The sequence below is a fragment of the Gamsiella multidivaricata genome (genome assembly GCF_025024155.1).
Source record: "Gamsiella multidivaricata strain RSA 2152 chromosome Unknown BC939scaffold_43, whole genome shotgun sequence".
Taxonomy (NCBI): Eukaryota; Fungi; Mortierellomycota; class Mortierellomycetes; order Mortierellales; family Mortierellaceae; genus Gamsiella; species Gamsiella multidivaricata.
In genome coordinates this window covers 213257-226732 of record NW_026251751.1, presented here as the reverse complement: position 1 = coordinate 226732, position 13476 = coordinate 213257, and the positions used below count along the sequence as shown (strand labels likewise).

Genomic DNA, 13476 nt, shown 5'->3' with positions numbered 1-13476 from the left:
TGGGCTCACCGCATGAGATATATAATTACCGCCACAAATGTCTTTTATCTCAGCTCTTTCGATTCCCTGAAAAACATGCCCATCTTGGCACCGACCGTCCCAGACCGTGTTCAAGCTGTTAATCGGATGATTCTACGTCCTAGGAGGACCAAGAACGACAACAGCGTTGACACTGCTCCAAAGATGTTCCAAGACATTGTCTTCTCGATCCCGGAGCTTGTTCACTTAATCACCGACCACCTGGCAACACGCGATCTCACGGCCCTCATCCGTGTCAACCGTACCTGGAATAGCATTTGGACTCCTTATCTCTACCAAAGTCTATACTTTTCCCTATATCAAACCAACGTCTATCTAAAGATCAGCAAATATGGCGAGCATGTCAAGACCCTCTGTCTCTCGTTTACAACATGGGCCAGCACCCAGCACTTTCTCTACTTTACAAACAACCTGCAATCGCTCACACTCCGATCAATGGACTTGTGCACTTCACAGCTCGAGCAGATCACGGAGATGGTGCCACAGATTCGAACCTTGAATATCACCCTGAAACGATCCTTACCGCAGCCGTTGGACTGTCAGATGACTCCTGTAACGACTCTCAAGAGCCTGGAGGACTTTTCCTGGAACACCACTGCCAACCTCTGCATTGACGATATTCTTTTGGTGCTCAGAGATTGCCGTAAGCTCAAGTCGTTGGTCATCATAATAGAGGAGCTCAAGGACGCCCGCAACGAGCAGGAGCCAGAAAAAGAGGAGGAGGAGCGCACTGGGTTGATCAGGGTGGATGACGAAGGTTGGATGAACACATCTCTTCGGTCATTGACCTTGAGCACTGCGACATGGGACTCTGAGGATTCGAACACTATGCATCCTCACTTTCGTCGTCTTTTCCAGCACCTTCCCAGCCTCGAGTGCCTTAAATTCAGAGGCAGGAGCAATGTCATCGCTCAGGCCTGGAGAGATATCGTCGAAGATCGAGCCATCCTGCAGGGAACCATACCAGAGTCCCATGCTACCACCATCGGTCTCGACCATTGCGTCGGAAGCAGCATCAGGGACGACACTTCAGCGACGGATGTGATGGTGGCGGTGGCGGTGGCGCGTAAAGACCAGGCTCTCACACAACTGACACGTATGCCTCGATCAGTCCATGTATCGCCAGGAATATCACACAGACTGGTTACCTTTGATATTGAAGGGTGTATGTTATTCAACAGCACCAATGCTTCTATACTTCTGGAGAACTGCACGATCTTGCGCAAATTGAACTTGTTGGGCACGATGGCGGGGACAATCGAGCTCTTCAAGGGAAGTAAACCGTGGCCATGCGCCAACGTGCTCGAGAACCTGTGTATGGATATCCAACCGCTCGAGTATCAACCTCTGCAGTATGGAAGGCCCCGACATCCGCTCAGGTTGTACACATTTGGGGAAATGCAGTCAATTTGGGGACGGCTGTGTTCGTTCAAATCCCTAGTTGGTCTAAAGCTCCGGGGCGAAGCATTAACGCTTGATATGAGCCAGGGCCTTTCGTTTGCGCCAAACCTTCGGGTAGTGAGGCTAGAGTTTCAAAGCGTGGACAACATCGATACACTTCAAGAGGTAGCTCTCAAGTACGGCCAGGCTCTGTTCCCGAGCTGGATTGTGTCGTCTTATATCACTTACTCCCCCTGGCCTCCAGCCGTCGCGGTTACAGCTGATCTCGATGAAATGAGTTATATGCTCCAATGGCCAAAATGAGCCCTAGATTGAGAAACCGTACTGCATCCATATAAGTGGGCCATCGAATTGAGAAGTTCAATCGGCCGAGCTTAATAAATCGAAGACTCGATAGGGTACCTAATCTAGCTTAGAACAGGAATCAGACGATCCTTTGCAACCCAGCTTATTCTCTATAGCTCAAACAAGGAGTGTACATACGACATTCAGAGATCAAGCTCGCTGCATGTAACAAAAAGGAGGTGCTGTAACTGATAGTCTACGAGTCGCGGTACTTCGCCTACGTTTGATCAAAATAGCAGCTCAAAAAAAAAAATCCTACACGTTATATCTCGAGCTGAGCTGGGCTGTTCCTTCACCCTTTTGTCCTTTCCTCGGCCTTGATGGCGACAGACGACCAGCTTTTTTCTCCAATTCTCCTTTCACTCATACGTTTTATAGTCAATAATGCCTTCACGGGCGGGTGGTGAGGCGCTGAATGGCAGGGACCACGCAACCGGTAACGCCAAGACCACAGCCGAGGAAGGCACTAGGACTAGGATCCTTGATCGATCGACGCGCTCTCTCCCTCTCGCTGCCCAGCTGGGGAGCATTACTAGGCCTGATCTTGCTGAGACATCGCCGCTACCACGAATGGATCAGTTAAATAGTGTGTCAGTATATCGCTGTTTTCTGCATGCTACACTCAGCACACATACATCTCTTTATCCAAGAGAACATGCACAAACGTACCTTCGTCTTCCATGTGTCAGTAGCCGTTTGCCGACCATGGATCCGCCGGTGTGCTGCCTCAAAGACAAAGCCATCTCTGTTGAAGGTCTGTTCCAGAGCCCCTTACTAGGATCAGGACCGCTGGACATCCCTTGACCATGATGTCTTCGCTCCGAGCCTCACAGTCAGCTGGCCTATGTGTCGGCGAGTGTCCTTTCGCACGACCGTGGTCGAGTCCCCCCAGGACGATGAACCTGGATCAAGTTCAGGATCGGGGAAAACGGCTGGGACGCTGTCTCAGCATCAGGCCGTGCATCCAACCAGGCGAGCAAGAGAGAGCACGGACACGTCAACGATCTATAGAATCCCTGGACACAGCAAAAAGTAAGTGTCTTGGTTTGACCCCAGGAACAAGGAGGGTGGACAGGAGAGAGCCGGCTAGGGTGCAGCACTGGGCGACCAGCACAACAGGCACCCAATCCCAGCTGGGATCAACAGCCCCTCAGCCTCGAGATCACTGGATCGCGAGAGGGCTCATGCGAGTGAGACCAAATGCGCAGAGACACTCCAAGGGAGGGGGTATTTTTGGATGGGGTAAGGGCAATCATTGACAACGGGGAAGGTGGTGGGAGGGTTGAGTGGGGCGGTGGAAGAGGGGAGGGGATGGAGAGTACTTAGCTTTGAATGTTCCAATTTGCTTGATTTGCTTGGTTCACTTGACGGGTTTGATGGGCTCGATGGGATTGCCATGGCCTGGCGAGTCTGGCTTGCCCAATAGGTTGGGTGGGGCGAGCCTGGGCCTCTTCTCAGCCGAGACTGGCAGAGACAGAGGCCAGTGGCTAGAGGAGAAGCAGTTCAGACAGCAGAAGACAAGAGAACAGTCAGTGTGTGAGTGTGTGAGAAAAGGAACACAGGCACCAAAGTTGACTCCCAGTACAACAACAGCGAATGGTGCATGTCAAACATACCTTTGTGGCCATCTGGCTCGCTCTTCTTGACCATGGCGAGTCCTGCTGGATTGGGCCACGTTGTACCCGAGGTTGCTGTGACGGACCAGCTGATATGGTCGGCTAGAGGTGCGGACCTTTCTTTGCTAGAAAAGAGGCGTTGACACACAAAAACAAGTACAGAAAGAGACTACGCCATGAGGATCGAGTCACAGACACAGACACAATCTATGGCACTAGGCGCAGAAGCAGAACCACCAGGTACAAGGCACCAAGCATCAGGCACAAACAAAAAAGAAAAGAAAGACGAACAGTACCGCTTTGCAAGGAAAGAACACTAAGAATATACCTTTGTGGACTCGGCCGGTCATCGTTGTGGTCGTCGCTGTGGTCCTACTGCGCTGCTGTTGAGGATTGCTGCAGTGGACATGACGGGCGAAGCAGGCTAAAGATGCGAGAAATATAAAAAGTGGGCTCAGACACTGGTACAGACACGCACAGCCCCAATAGGCTACAAGAGAACATCCTGCAACCACAGGCACAAACACAATGAGCAAAAGCACAATGAGCAGCCCCATGAGTGCTGTAGCATACCTTGAAGATGCTGCTTGGCCATAGCATCGAGTAACGGAGTGCACTTTGGTACGGGTGCATCGGTGGATGTGTGGTTTGGAAGGGTGGAGAAGAGTATGGGAAAAAGAAAACAGTCGCCAGTGGGACAATTTTGAATGGAAGACAACGCGTCAAAATGTAAAGATGGACGCGTCGAGTGATGTTCATCACCCAAAGGCGTGTCCTCGCAGTGGGCACATGTAACATGAATCCGCAACCAGAGCGCTGTCTGGACATGCGTCTATCCTTTAACCCTACAAGGTCACTGTTGCTGTGCTTTAAGCATAACATCAATGGGCTTATTATGAATGATGCTTTAACGCAGAGTGCTGATGTTGCTGTTCTTGATCCTGAACTTTGCTCCGCTTACTGCCCTTGCGCTTGTTGCAGTGCCAGTGCCGCTGCAGTCGCCTATTCCCTTTTTTCTATTCTTTTTAAAGGGGGAGTGGGGCGACAATAAGATGGTACAAGAAAGAGAGTCCATCCAGATACGCAGGTCCCGACAGAAATGATTAAACGTTGACGATATCGACTACCACTAAACGAGGTTTTCGGTAACGACTCGGGGGGCTGTCCCTGGAGCGCCTTCAGTATTACAACTTGACATTCTCCACCATGATTGAGTTCTGACAGAAACGTCTCGCGTGCACGGATGCTATGGGCCTCACGTTCATCACATTTCCCAACTCCCCCCTCTCCTCCTTTCCTCCCCTCCAGCATATTTTCCACTTTCAGATCCTGCCCCCTCCAAAAGGCCTGCTTATCGCCGCCCGCACGCTCTTCTTTCGTATGATGATGACTCCGAAACTCAGGATCAAACCCACGCGATTTTACATACTCGCCTTCGTCCATGTGGTTGTTGTCGTCGTCGGTTACTGCGCCTGCTCTGTTTCATTCTCTTCCCTCACAACGTTCGTCCTTCTACTCTGTCAGATCTGCCGAGAGTCCTCGTTTCGTCAAAGAGTCGTATGCAAGCATTGTGTTCTCCAGCAAGAAGCCATCAAGCCCGGATGCGGAGTGAAGGGATCGTTAGTGGATCTTCTAGAAGGTCGATCGTCTAAACCGAGGGTGTGGTATGGCAAGTTGAACGAGCTTTGTAATAACAACAACAACATCAACAACAAAAAAAATGTAACAAATACTATTTGCTGACATTTTAAGCACTTTGAAACAAAAACATTTTTTTTTAGAGCTACTCAAGTTCGTAAACGATCTATTCAAAGGTGAAATCCAGTATCTGCACACGCAGGGCTTCATGGTATTAAAAGGAAATGTCGTGTTAGTGAACCAGCATGATTGAAGGTAGATTTGGGCAATGCACAATGGGCTTAGATACTGAATCGAGGTGCCTATCGGAAACCACGGCAAGACGCGGTATACAAAATCGCACTAGGTGGAGTCTATGGAGCATCCACCATGTTCATATATGCATGCTTCTCTTAAATAACGGATAGTTTATCGACATCAAAGCGTGGGCGCTTTGAAAATAACAGATTTATATATATTTATTCAGCTTTTGCCAGGTTCGCGTTTTAAATGTCATTTTGCATCAAAGATGTCGCGCGCTCAGTTGAGCCAAATGGTTATTATAAGTTCGTGTGTATGGTTGAAGTTATGTCTCTTTTTAATGTACAGGTTAATAGCAAGCACTTTGCTACGTAGATATGGCAGATGATGTTACAAAGCAAGTCTTCCTCCCTTCTTCTCCTTCTCATTCCTTTCACTCGGTCTGGAAGCCCTGGCCCTGACCGCAGTTTCCCCTTCTGAGATGACGGACCATCTGATCGCGACGACCAAATCCTTCACCGCAACCACCGGTGCAGATGTACTTCTTCACGAGCGCATGCTTGGCATCGACATGGCGACGGAGATCGTGCTTGCGCTTGAAGTGCAGCTCACAACCGGCATACACGCAGGGAAAGGGGAACAAGTCTGTGTGGATGGCCATATGGGACTTGAGCTGCGTACGCGTCGGGAAGGGCTTCGCGCAGGTCTCGCAGGAGTAGGATTTGACGGGACGGGTGTTCGAATTCGAGGACGAGGTTGTAGAGGAGGCTGCGGAGCAGACGGAGGAGATTGAGGAGGCGCGGTGCTCCCGGTGGGCCGTGGACTCGTAGGCGGAGATCGCGGAGCAGCTCGAGGAGGACCGGCGGTGGTGAGATTTTGATTGCTTGGTAGAGATGGCCTGCTTGAGAGAGGACTTTGCCGACAACTGAGAAGTGTGCTGTTGTTGAGGCTGGCTCAAGAACGAGGGTGTGTTCTCGGTAGCGGAGGGGGCAACATAGTTCTGGAAGTCGGTCATGGTCAAGGGCAGGCTCATCTGGTCAAAGAGCGAGTACTCCCATTCCTGTTGTTGTGCTTGCTGCTGTGCAACCATCGGAGTGTTTGCGGTGGAAGGAGCCATCCAATACAAATCCGAGGACATGGGGCTGCTGTTGCTATCGAGTAGGGGGATGGCAGGGGAGGAGACCGAGGACGAGGAGATGCTGTAAGGGGACGAAGGAGGGGAAACAGATCTGGAGGTCGAGGAGCAGTCGGACTGATCGTGCTGAGGGAAGTGGAAGGCAGAGTTGGTGTGAGTGGAGACGGGAGCGTACTGCTGCTGGAGGAGATCGAGAGATTGCTCGTTGAGGATGATGGAGGGGATGGAGGAAGGCGCGGCCTGGATATCAGCCATGATCTGGTCGTCAAGGGAAGGGCAGGTGGGTTTGGCGAGCGTGGGCATGGAAGGGGGGAAGGGGGAGATGCCCATCAGAAGGCGCTCGAGGGCGAAGAACATGTCTTCGGAATTCTGCTGCTGTTGGTTCTGCTCAGGCTGGGAGCGAAGGGTATACTGGGCTGGGGCCTGCTGTGGAGAAGTGGCAGAGAACATGTCGGGATTGTAGGGATACTGTGCTGCTGTGCTGTTTGAGAAGGTTGAGACTTGCATTGAAGAGGTGTCGAGCGGTGTCGAGTTCAAGTGGTGAAGCGTGGAGGTGTGTGGGGATGCCGTTCGGAGAGAAGGTTGTTTGCGGTTGTTTCTGCGTTTGCGAGTTGCGTGTCTGTTTGCAAGCTGCGTCTTTGGTTTGCGTGAAGAATGATGATTAAGAGAGAATAGAACAAAAAAAGACGGAAGGAGGAAGGCAGTGGTGGTTCCTTTTATAGGACGGATGAAGAGGAGGAGAGGGAGGGGGCGTCCAGGGAAAGGGAAACCCACGGGCGAGAAGGTGTGTATCGGCTGTAATCTAAGGGAGTGAATAGAGATAGAGACTATGTTGCTACGGATGCATATCCGGTGAGTGATATGTCATGCCGAGTACTCTGTCCCAATTGAATGCGGCAGACAAAGTTGTTCCTCTTACTGGAAACTAGACCTGCAAAATAACGCACGTTCGTCCCCTCGCTCGCTTTGTGCGTCGTTTGTTGTCGCCCGTTTCGAATACAAACTGCGAATTGAATCCAATTGAATCGAGTCGAAAATTGAATACCCGTCTATTTTTACGTCCTTCCTGCCGTTCCCTCCTTTCTTGTCTTCGCGCGTGTGTTGTAGCGTTGTATATGTTTTATGTGTGTTTTTCTATAGTGAGTGAGTGACCCACCCACACAGCAAAATGAAAGAGACACCTACACACTTAGACACTTTGCTAGTCTAGTGCGACACCCACACCCACACACACCCTTCGCCTGCCTCTGTCGACCCTTTCATTCTTTCTTCTCCACGATGGAAATCCCAGCGTTCGGATACTCGTCCAGTTTCGACTCTGAGCAAAAAGAAAGGGTAGACGGAATACCGACAGGGTTGTCTCATGCACCTGCACTGCAGACAGTATTCGTGCGCACGCACGCTGGTACGCTGATCGCCCTCTTCTTGATCGACAACAGTCTACAGTGCGTACAAAAGGGCCAATTCAATTATCTTTGGTAGATATCTGCTATCTCAATTGCTCTCGTCTACTGCTCTTTGATTTTATTTTATGCCACATGCCGGTGTCTCCGAGGAAAGGAGATCAAAGGCGAAACGAGCAAAGCTGGCGTAGGACATTAATGACCTGAAATGAAATCAAATGAACCGAAAAAAGAAAACCCAGATGCCTTGGCACTCGGCGGAGCAGAGGATTCTCTTGGCAGCAAACAATTGGATCGACTGGTGGATCGGAGGACTTGGCCACCCACTTTGTACGCCTCCCTTCCTTCGCCATCTGCTTGTGGATGTGGGTCGTACATGGCGCCATTCGTAATCGGCTACTGTACACGTAGAGCGCATCTGAGTTGGGCAAGTGGCGGAAGGGCATCCGTTGAATCGACTGCATGTACGATATGTAGCATGAGCGTGATAATCCCCTTTGCATTTGCACCCTGGATGAGGTGCCATTCGCTCATTTCACAGCAGGTTATTATGGTTTTCCTCTGCCTGTCCGAGACATATGCACTGAGCAAGTACAACGATAAAGCGATAAATGTTTTATTTCTTGGCGCTGCCAAGAAATCCTTCGTTCCCTGTACTCCCCTGTGTCCCGCTCGTCTGATTTGCTCCCTCCCCTGTGTAACATCGATTTCTTGGCAAACAGAACCTTAAAATGCCAAGACTTTCGTCGATTTTGCTCTCTCTCAATAATCAAATAATCATGCTACTGTTACTCACTCAATCTGCCCCGAATATGTTGCGGCAAAGGAACTTATTCTCATCCGAGCACCCAGACGGAACTGAATATTCCGTTCCCCCGACCCGTTCACTCACTCACGCACGCATCCATCCATCGACGTATTGAACACTGATAAAAGTAAAGAAGGCGGAGCTGTGCTTTAGACTACCTAACTATCTATCCAATGTATTGAACAGAGACAGCGGACAGATGCGGCAGTGGCGCACATGCGCCGGCCATGTGTGCAGGCGGGCGGTGCTGTCTGTTTGTGAAGGAAGGGGGAAATGTCTGTGAGCTGAGTGGGCGTCGAAAAAAACAAAAATAAAACATCTGGAAGACGTGTTTGACTATGATTGCTCTCACTCCTGCCCTCTAATTGCATGCTCATAATAGACTACTACAGCGGCCAATGGAAAGCGGAAAGCGCCCTTTCGGTGAAACGGTCCTTGTCTTCCATTTTAGCGCAGAATCTTGTCATGCGATGATGCGGCCGCAACGGCACAATGTCTTTCCTCCTTATCTTTTTCATGCCCCTCCCTCCCTCCCTTCCTTTTTTAGACGACTTGCCTGTCCGCATTTCATGCTGCGGGCGTACACTTTTTTAGTCCTTTGACTACAACCGTTCGTGCCGATCACTCCTCTGGGGAAAGCCTATTCCTGTCCTTGGCCTCGTTCCGTTCTCATGCGGTGCACCCCCCTAGTATTTTTATCGCCTTGGCTAGCGCCCTTCCTGTGACCTACGCACGTTATCCGATGGGCAATGTCCCATGTCCCAGTGTCACATTGACAGCAATGCCACATCTGATGCCTTCTTTCCTTTCTTTCGTCCCACTAGATGGATTCTCTCGGCTACGGCACGATCGGAGGGGTGGAGTGCGCAGTGTCATTCCTCGCGAATGAGACCCACTCCTCGGCATTGCACAATCCTGCACACCCAGCAATTCTTAGGTCCGCCCTTGGCTTACCCTTCTCGATCTTCTGTATGCGCCACCCATCGCCTTTGGTTGTTTTCTTGCTAGGCGTATTTCCTTGGCATTTGACGCCAATGTCCTGCCTGCAGTCGCAGTCGGAACAAAAATATTTACTGCGCGCCATATTACTTAACATCACTTTGTATGCAGGTTCTCATAGGTACCGTATTACATATCTTTGATCCGATGCCTCCACCGCTCTGGAATGCTGACGCGTAACAACTCTACAACTCCTAGACTATATTTCCCTCAAAGATACAAAGTGAGCAAAACCAATTTAGGGATTTGATCCAAGTTCCCATCTTTATTGGTCTAATAAAAACAAGACGAATTGTTCATTTCGCGGTGATCAAATATTCTTGAGTACTTCTTCAACCCAGAACGCCGAATTGTGTTACATCAAAAAAAAAAAAAAAAAAAAAAAAAAGACGTGCAGCAAAAGATGAAAGACCACTACATTGGGATATGAGATACGTTTATTAGGGTACAGGGGTCGTCATTGTTTTGATCGATACATGTTTAGAGCAATTGCTTTTTTACCTCCTCCTTTTTTTTATTTATATTTTCTAGTATGTCATTCGCCATGGGTGGTCGGAGATAGGTATTCTAAGCTGAACCACGACAACGCCGCCAAGAGTCGTGTGGAAAATCAGCCTACAGCGCATAGTACGTGGTTTGGCTGAAGCGCATTGATGGCCCTAGTCTCCGCGGAGTGAACCATACTCTTCACGTCTGCTACACATCTTTACGTGCAATAAGGTTTATGTACACAGCTTGTGCAACAGCAGCGGGACTACATTTGCTCCTCACGTAGTCGTGTTCCTACGTTTCTGGTAACGCGTTCTACTAGAATAAAAAAAAAAAAAAAAAAGACAGAATGACCCGCATGTAGTTTTCTATACGGGGAATTTGTTTTATCCGTCCCATGGGCCGCGTCTCCCACTTTTGTCAATGATATTTGTCCAGCTGTTCTTCGTCATGAAATAGAAACCCCTTTTCCTCCCCGACTCATGTATGTTGCATACTTGTTAGAATACATTGGAGCGGGCAACTTATAGCGGATAGAGAAGGATAGCGGAATAAATATGAAGCTAAGGAATGTCAGGCATTCCACCCCACGTGTGCAGCTTTTACCGAGCATTAAAGGCGACAGCACAGCTGCTTTCGATCAACTGATGCTGAATAAAAGATCAGCTAGGTTGCACAAGCAGGAGCAGGGCCATGTCTTTACCCTCTAAATCAAATCCCTGATCTGTACAGACGATACCTGCCAATGCAGCAATCGATGGCGTAGATCGGACAGCATAGCACCAGAGGACTTTCAGCTTATACCAGTTCTTTAAAGAAAAAAAAAAAGGCTAATGTCCAGGCTGGGTTTTTCTATGCGGATCAAAGTTATCTACTGACCATTGGAGGTGTACAAGAGCCGATCGCACAAGAGCGTGGCACAAAATCAATCGAGGGACAGCGCGCCATTCTAAGCAATCTGATTGGTCGAGATGGAAGCAGGACCTGTTTAGCTCTCTGACTTATTCGTTCCATTTGTTCTTTTTGCGGTCATCCCACGGTCATCCAGCGTCTTCCCTTTCCTTTCTTTCCCCCCCCCTCCCATCCATCCTTCTTTCTTCATCCTCCCCTCCCGCAACGTCAAGCCAACACAGCCAACATGAACGCACAGGTGAGAAAACGCAGATGTACCACAAGAGCGGCTTGACACTGGGCACAGGAATAGCACAGGAAGCACACTGCATAGGATGATCAACAGATCTTTCATCTTGCAGGATCAGGACTCATCTGAGCCTCATAAGAACATAATACGACCGTAACTTCATCATGGGACTTCAGGAACATCGCAGAGTGACCGAAACAACACTGCGTTTTTTTTTTTTTTTTTTTTTTTTTTTTTGCATCATCAGCAGGGAATACAACCGGACAAAGTTGAAAACTCGCTGTTGTGAGGATCTGGTCGCTATTATAGGCCATTGAGGAAACCTGAAAGGACCCATTTCCCCTTCCTCCAAACAGTGCATCAGGGGAAAGCACTTTATACCAAACACGACCGACCGTTGCCAACAAGAATGTACGATCATTGTTCAGTGAAGCGCAAATTCTTACAGGCTATCTCATCGATTCTCTATTAGATTATGAACATGGCCCTGGTGATGGGTTCGATGCAGATCACCAACCGTCTGGATCTCGAGGACACAAAGACTAAGCAGCTCATCTTGGGAGCCTACGTTACCGCCCAGGTCATCGTTCTCGGAATCTCCTTCATCATCAAGAAGAGGGTTATGGCCAAGAAGGACACGGCTGTTCTCAAGTATCTCGACCAGCCCAAGCCCATGTCCGGCGAGGAGCCCAAGCTGGTGACGACCACAAACATGGCCTACGATCTTGAGCAGAACGCCCAGGCGCAGAAGCAGGCCCTCATTGGCTTGGCCCTGATGGTCTTCTTGCACTTCCAGTTTGGCGTGATCCGTCCCTTGGTCGTCCAGTCGATCCTGCCCGTCAAGAATGCGCTGCAGAGCAAGTGGGCACAGGTTCATCTGTTTGGCAAGCCCGCTGAGGGCGACCTGAAGCGTCCTTGGAAGGCCGATAACCCATTTGCGGCCTTGACTGGAGCTAGCAACGAGCAGTCCGAGGCTGCTGAGAAGGCTGCGATCAAGAAGGCCGAGAAGGCCGAGACAAAGGCCGGAAAGTCAGAGTCGAAGAAGGATTTGTAAGATAAAGAAGGGAGAGAGCAGCAACGAATGCGTTGTTCACTCTTTTTGTTTACCAGTTTGCGCTTTATCCATGTAATTTCATTAAAACACCAAAAAAATATATATATATATCATCTAGCAAAAGCACACTCTTCATTTCAGGCTGTGGACATGACTCTCTTTGCCAATCATCTGTCGTGGCCATCCCTGCCAGGGCTATCAGAGATTCCTTTCTGAAGTGTCCTTGGATGTCTTTCTGAACGAAAATAAGGAGGTGTGGGTCTCTCATGGGCAACAAAAGAGCGCGGATGTGCAGCCACCTGCTGCAATGTTGTATCGGGCGTCAGCTTATTGGCAGCCCTTAGTATCTTTACCAGTCGGTATACGCAAATTACGAACAGGACGCGTTTACAATGACGATCCTTGAGGGGGCACACCTTTTCACATAGCTGGCAATCAGCTGAGTAGCTTGTATAAATATGGTCCCAGATGGCGACTTCAGACTGTCAACCAGTCAATAACGCTTAGCATTATTCATCATCAACACCGACAACAACGCGCGACCCCACCCACATACCTTTGACAACACGGCATCTCCAGCAGACCCTGCTTAGAAGCATCCAGTATGAAGTTCCAATTCCTGTCTCTGCTTCTAATCGCGTTCACCACCATGGCAGGCTCGGTACCGATAGAATTGAACCGCAGCACGCTGATCGACGACGGACGCAACGGTCGAAAATCAGGCACGGCAAGCGATCTTTCCGGATTAATCATAGTGGTGACTCTTTGGTCCACAAGGGCTTACTCTACGACTTGAACAATTGTCGTAAGGAGAAAGAGGACCGATTTGAATTCGAGTGCCCTAGTTTGTTTGGGACTTGTTCAGAGAGGACAGTAACTTGACCAGCAGTGTGAACGATAACTCGAATGGGCGTATGAAGATTGGCAAGGCGCATGAGGGGTCTCATGGTGCTAAGATGTCGTCGGAGGAGTTTCTCAACAGACATGAACTGAGAGACAAAGGATGGATACATAGCCTTGATGGAGAGAGGAGAGGATGATATTATGTTGAGGGCGTGCGAGCTGTTGTTTGGAGGTGATTCAACCTCAATCAGTAATGTGGAAGATAGTTCGGAGCACGGGCGGACTATGGACCGATGCAGGAACAACATGCGGGTTGTTACCGAGG

At 49.6% G+C, this 13476-nt stretch overlaps 6 protein-coding genes across 6 annotated transcripts; 3 read left to right on the top strand and 3 right to left on the bottom strand.

The window, feature by feature from the left end:
- Positions 1-75: 75 nt before the first annotated feature.
- On the top strand, positions 76-1897 carry BC939DRAFT_529920 (uncharacterized protein; the record flags this gene model as incomplete). Its single annotated transcript, XM_051561543.1, has 1 exon — positions 76-1897. The coding sequence occupies one exon, from the start codon at positions 76-78 to the stop codon at positions 1741-1743; it is 1668 nt and encodes a 555-aa protein (XP_051411031.1). The 3' UTR covers positions 1744-1897.
- On the bottom strand, positions 1883-2582 carry BC939DRAFT_529919 (uncharacterized protein; the record flags this gene model as incomplete). Its single annotated transcript, XM_051561542.1, has 2 exons — positions 1883-2346; positions 2455-2582. The coding sequence occupies 2 exons, from the start codon at positions 2580-2582 to the stop codon at positions 2145-2147; spliced, it is 330 nt and encodes a 109-aa protein (XP_051411030.1). The 3' UTR covers positions 1883-2144.
- A 563-nt stretch (positions 2583-3145) lies between these two features.
- Positions 3146-4034, bottom strand: BC939DRAFT_504262 (uncharacterized protein; the record flags this gene model as incomplete). The annotated part of the gene is made up of 4 exons (XM_051560503.1): positions 3146-3272; positions 3402-3526; positions 3778-3825; positions 3975-4034. The coding sequence occupies 4 exons, from the start codon at positions 4032-4034 to the stop codon at positions 3146-3148; spliced, it is 360 nt and encodes a 119-aa protein (XP_051411029.1).
- Positions 4035-5236: 1202 nt separating this feature from the next.
- Positions 5237-7290, bottom strand: BC939DRAFT_455265 (uncharacterized protein). The gene has a single exon (XM_051556171.1). The coding sequence runs from the start codon at positions 6919-6921 to the stop codon at positions 5713-5715; it is 1209 nt and encodes a 402-aa protein (XP_051411028.1). The 5' UTR covers positions 6922-7290; the 3' UTR covers positions 5237-5712.
- A 612-nt stretch (positions 7291-7902) lies between these two features.
- BC939DRAFT_202706 (uncharacterized protein) lies at positions 7903-8922 on the top strand. Its single transcript, XM_051550631.1, has one exon. It carries the CDS (start codon positions 8026-8028, stop codon positions 8545-8547), a length of 522 nt encoding a protein of 173 aa, XP_051411027.1. The 5' UTR covers positions 7903-8025; the 3' UTR covers positions 8548-8922.
- Positions 8923-10771: 1849 nt separating this feature from the next.
- On the top strand, positions 10772-12418 carry BC939DRAFT_455260 (inorganic phosphate transporter Pho88). The gene is made up of 2 exons (XM_051556170.1): positions 10772-11263; positions 11727-12418. The coding sequence occupies exons 1-2, from the start codon at positions 11252-11254 to the stop codon at positions 12306-12308; spliced, it is 594 nt and encodes a 197-aa protein (XP_051411026.1). The 5' UTR covers positions 10772-11251; the 3' UTR covers positions 12309-12418.
- The last annotated feature ends 1058 nt before the right edge of the window (positions 12419-13476 follow it).

Excerpts from the sequence above, each read along its gene's own strand:
- BC939DRAFT_455265 (XM_051556171.1), bottom strand. The coding sequence starts at position 6,921 with ATGCAAGTCTCAACCTTCTCAAACAGCACAGCAGCACAGTATCCCTAC.
- BC939DRAFT_202706 (XM_051550631.1), top strand. The coding sequence starts at position 8,026 with ATGAAATCAAATGAACCGAAAAAAGAAAACCCAGATGCCTTGGCACTC.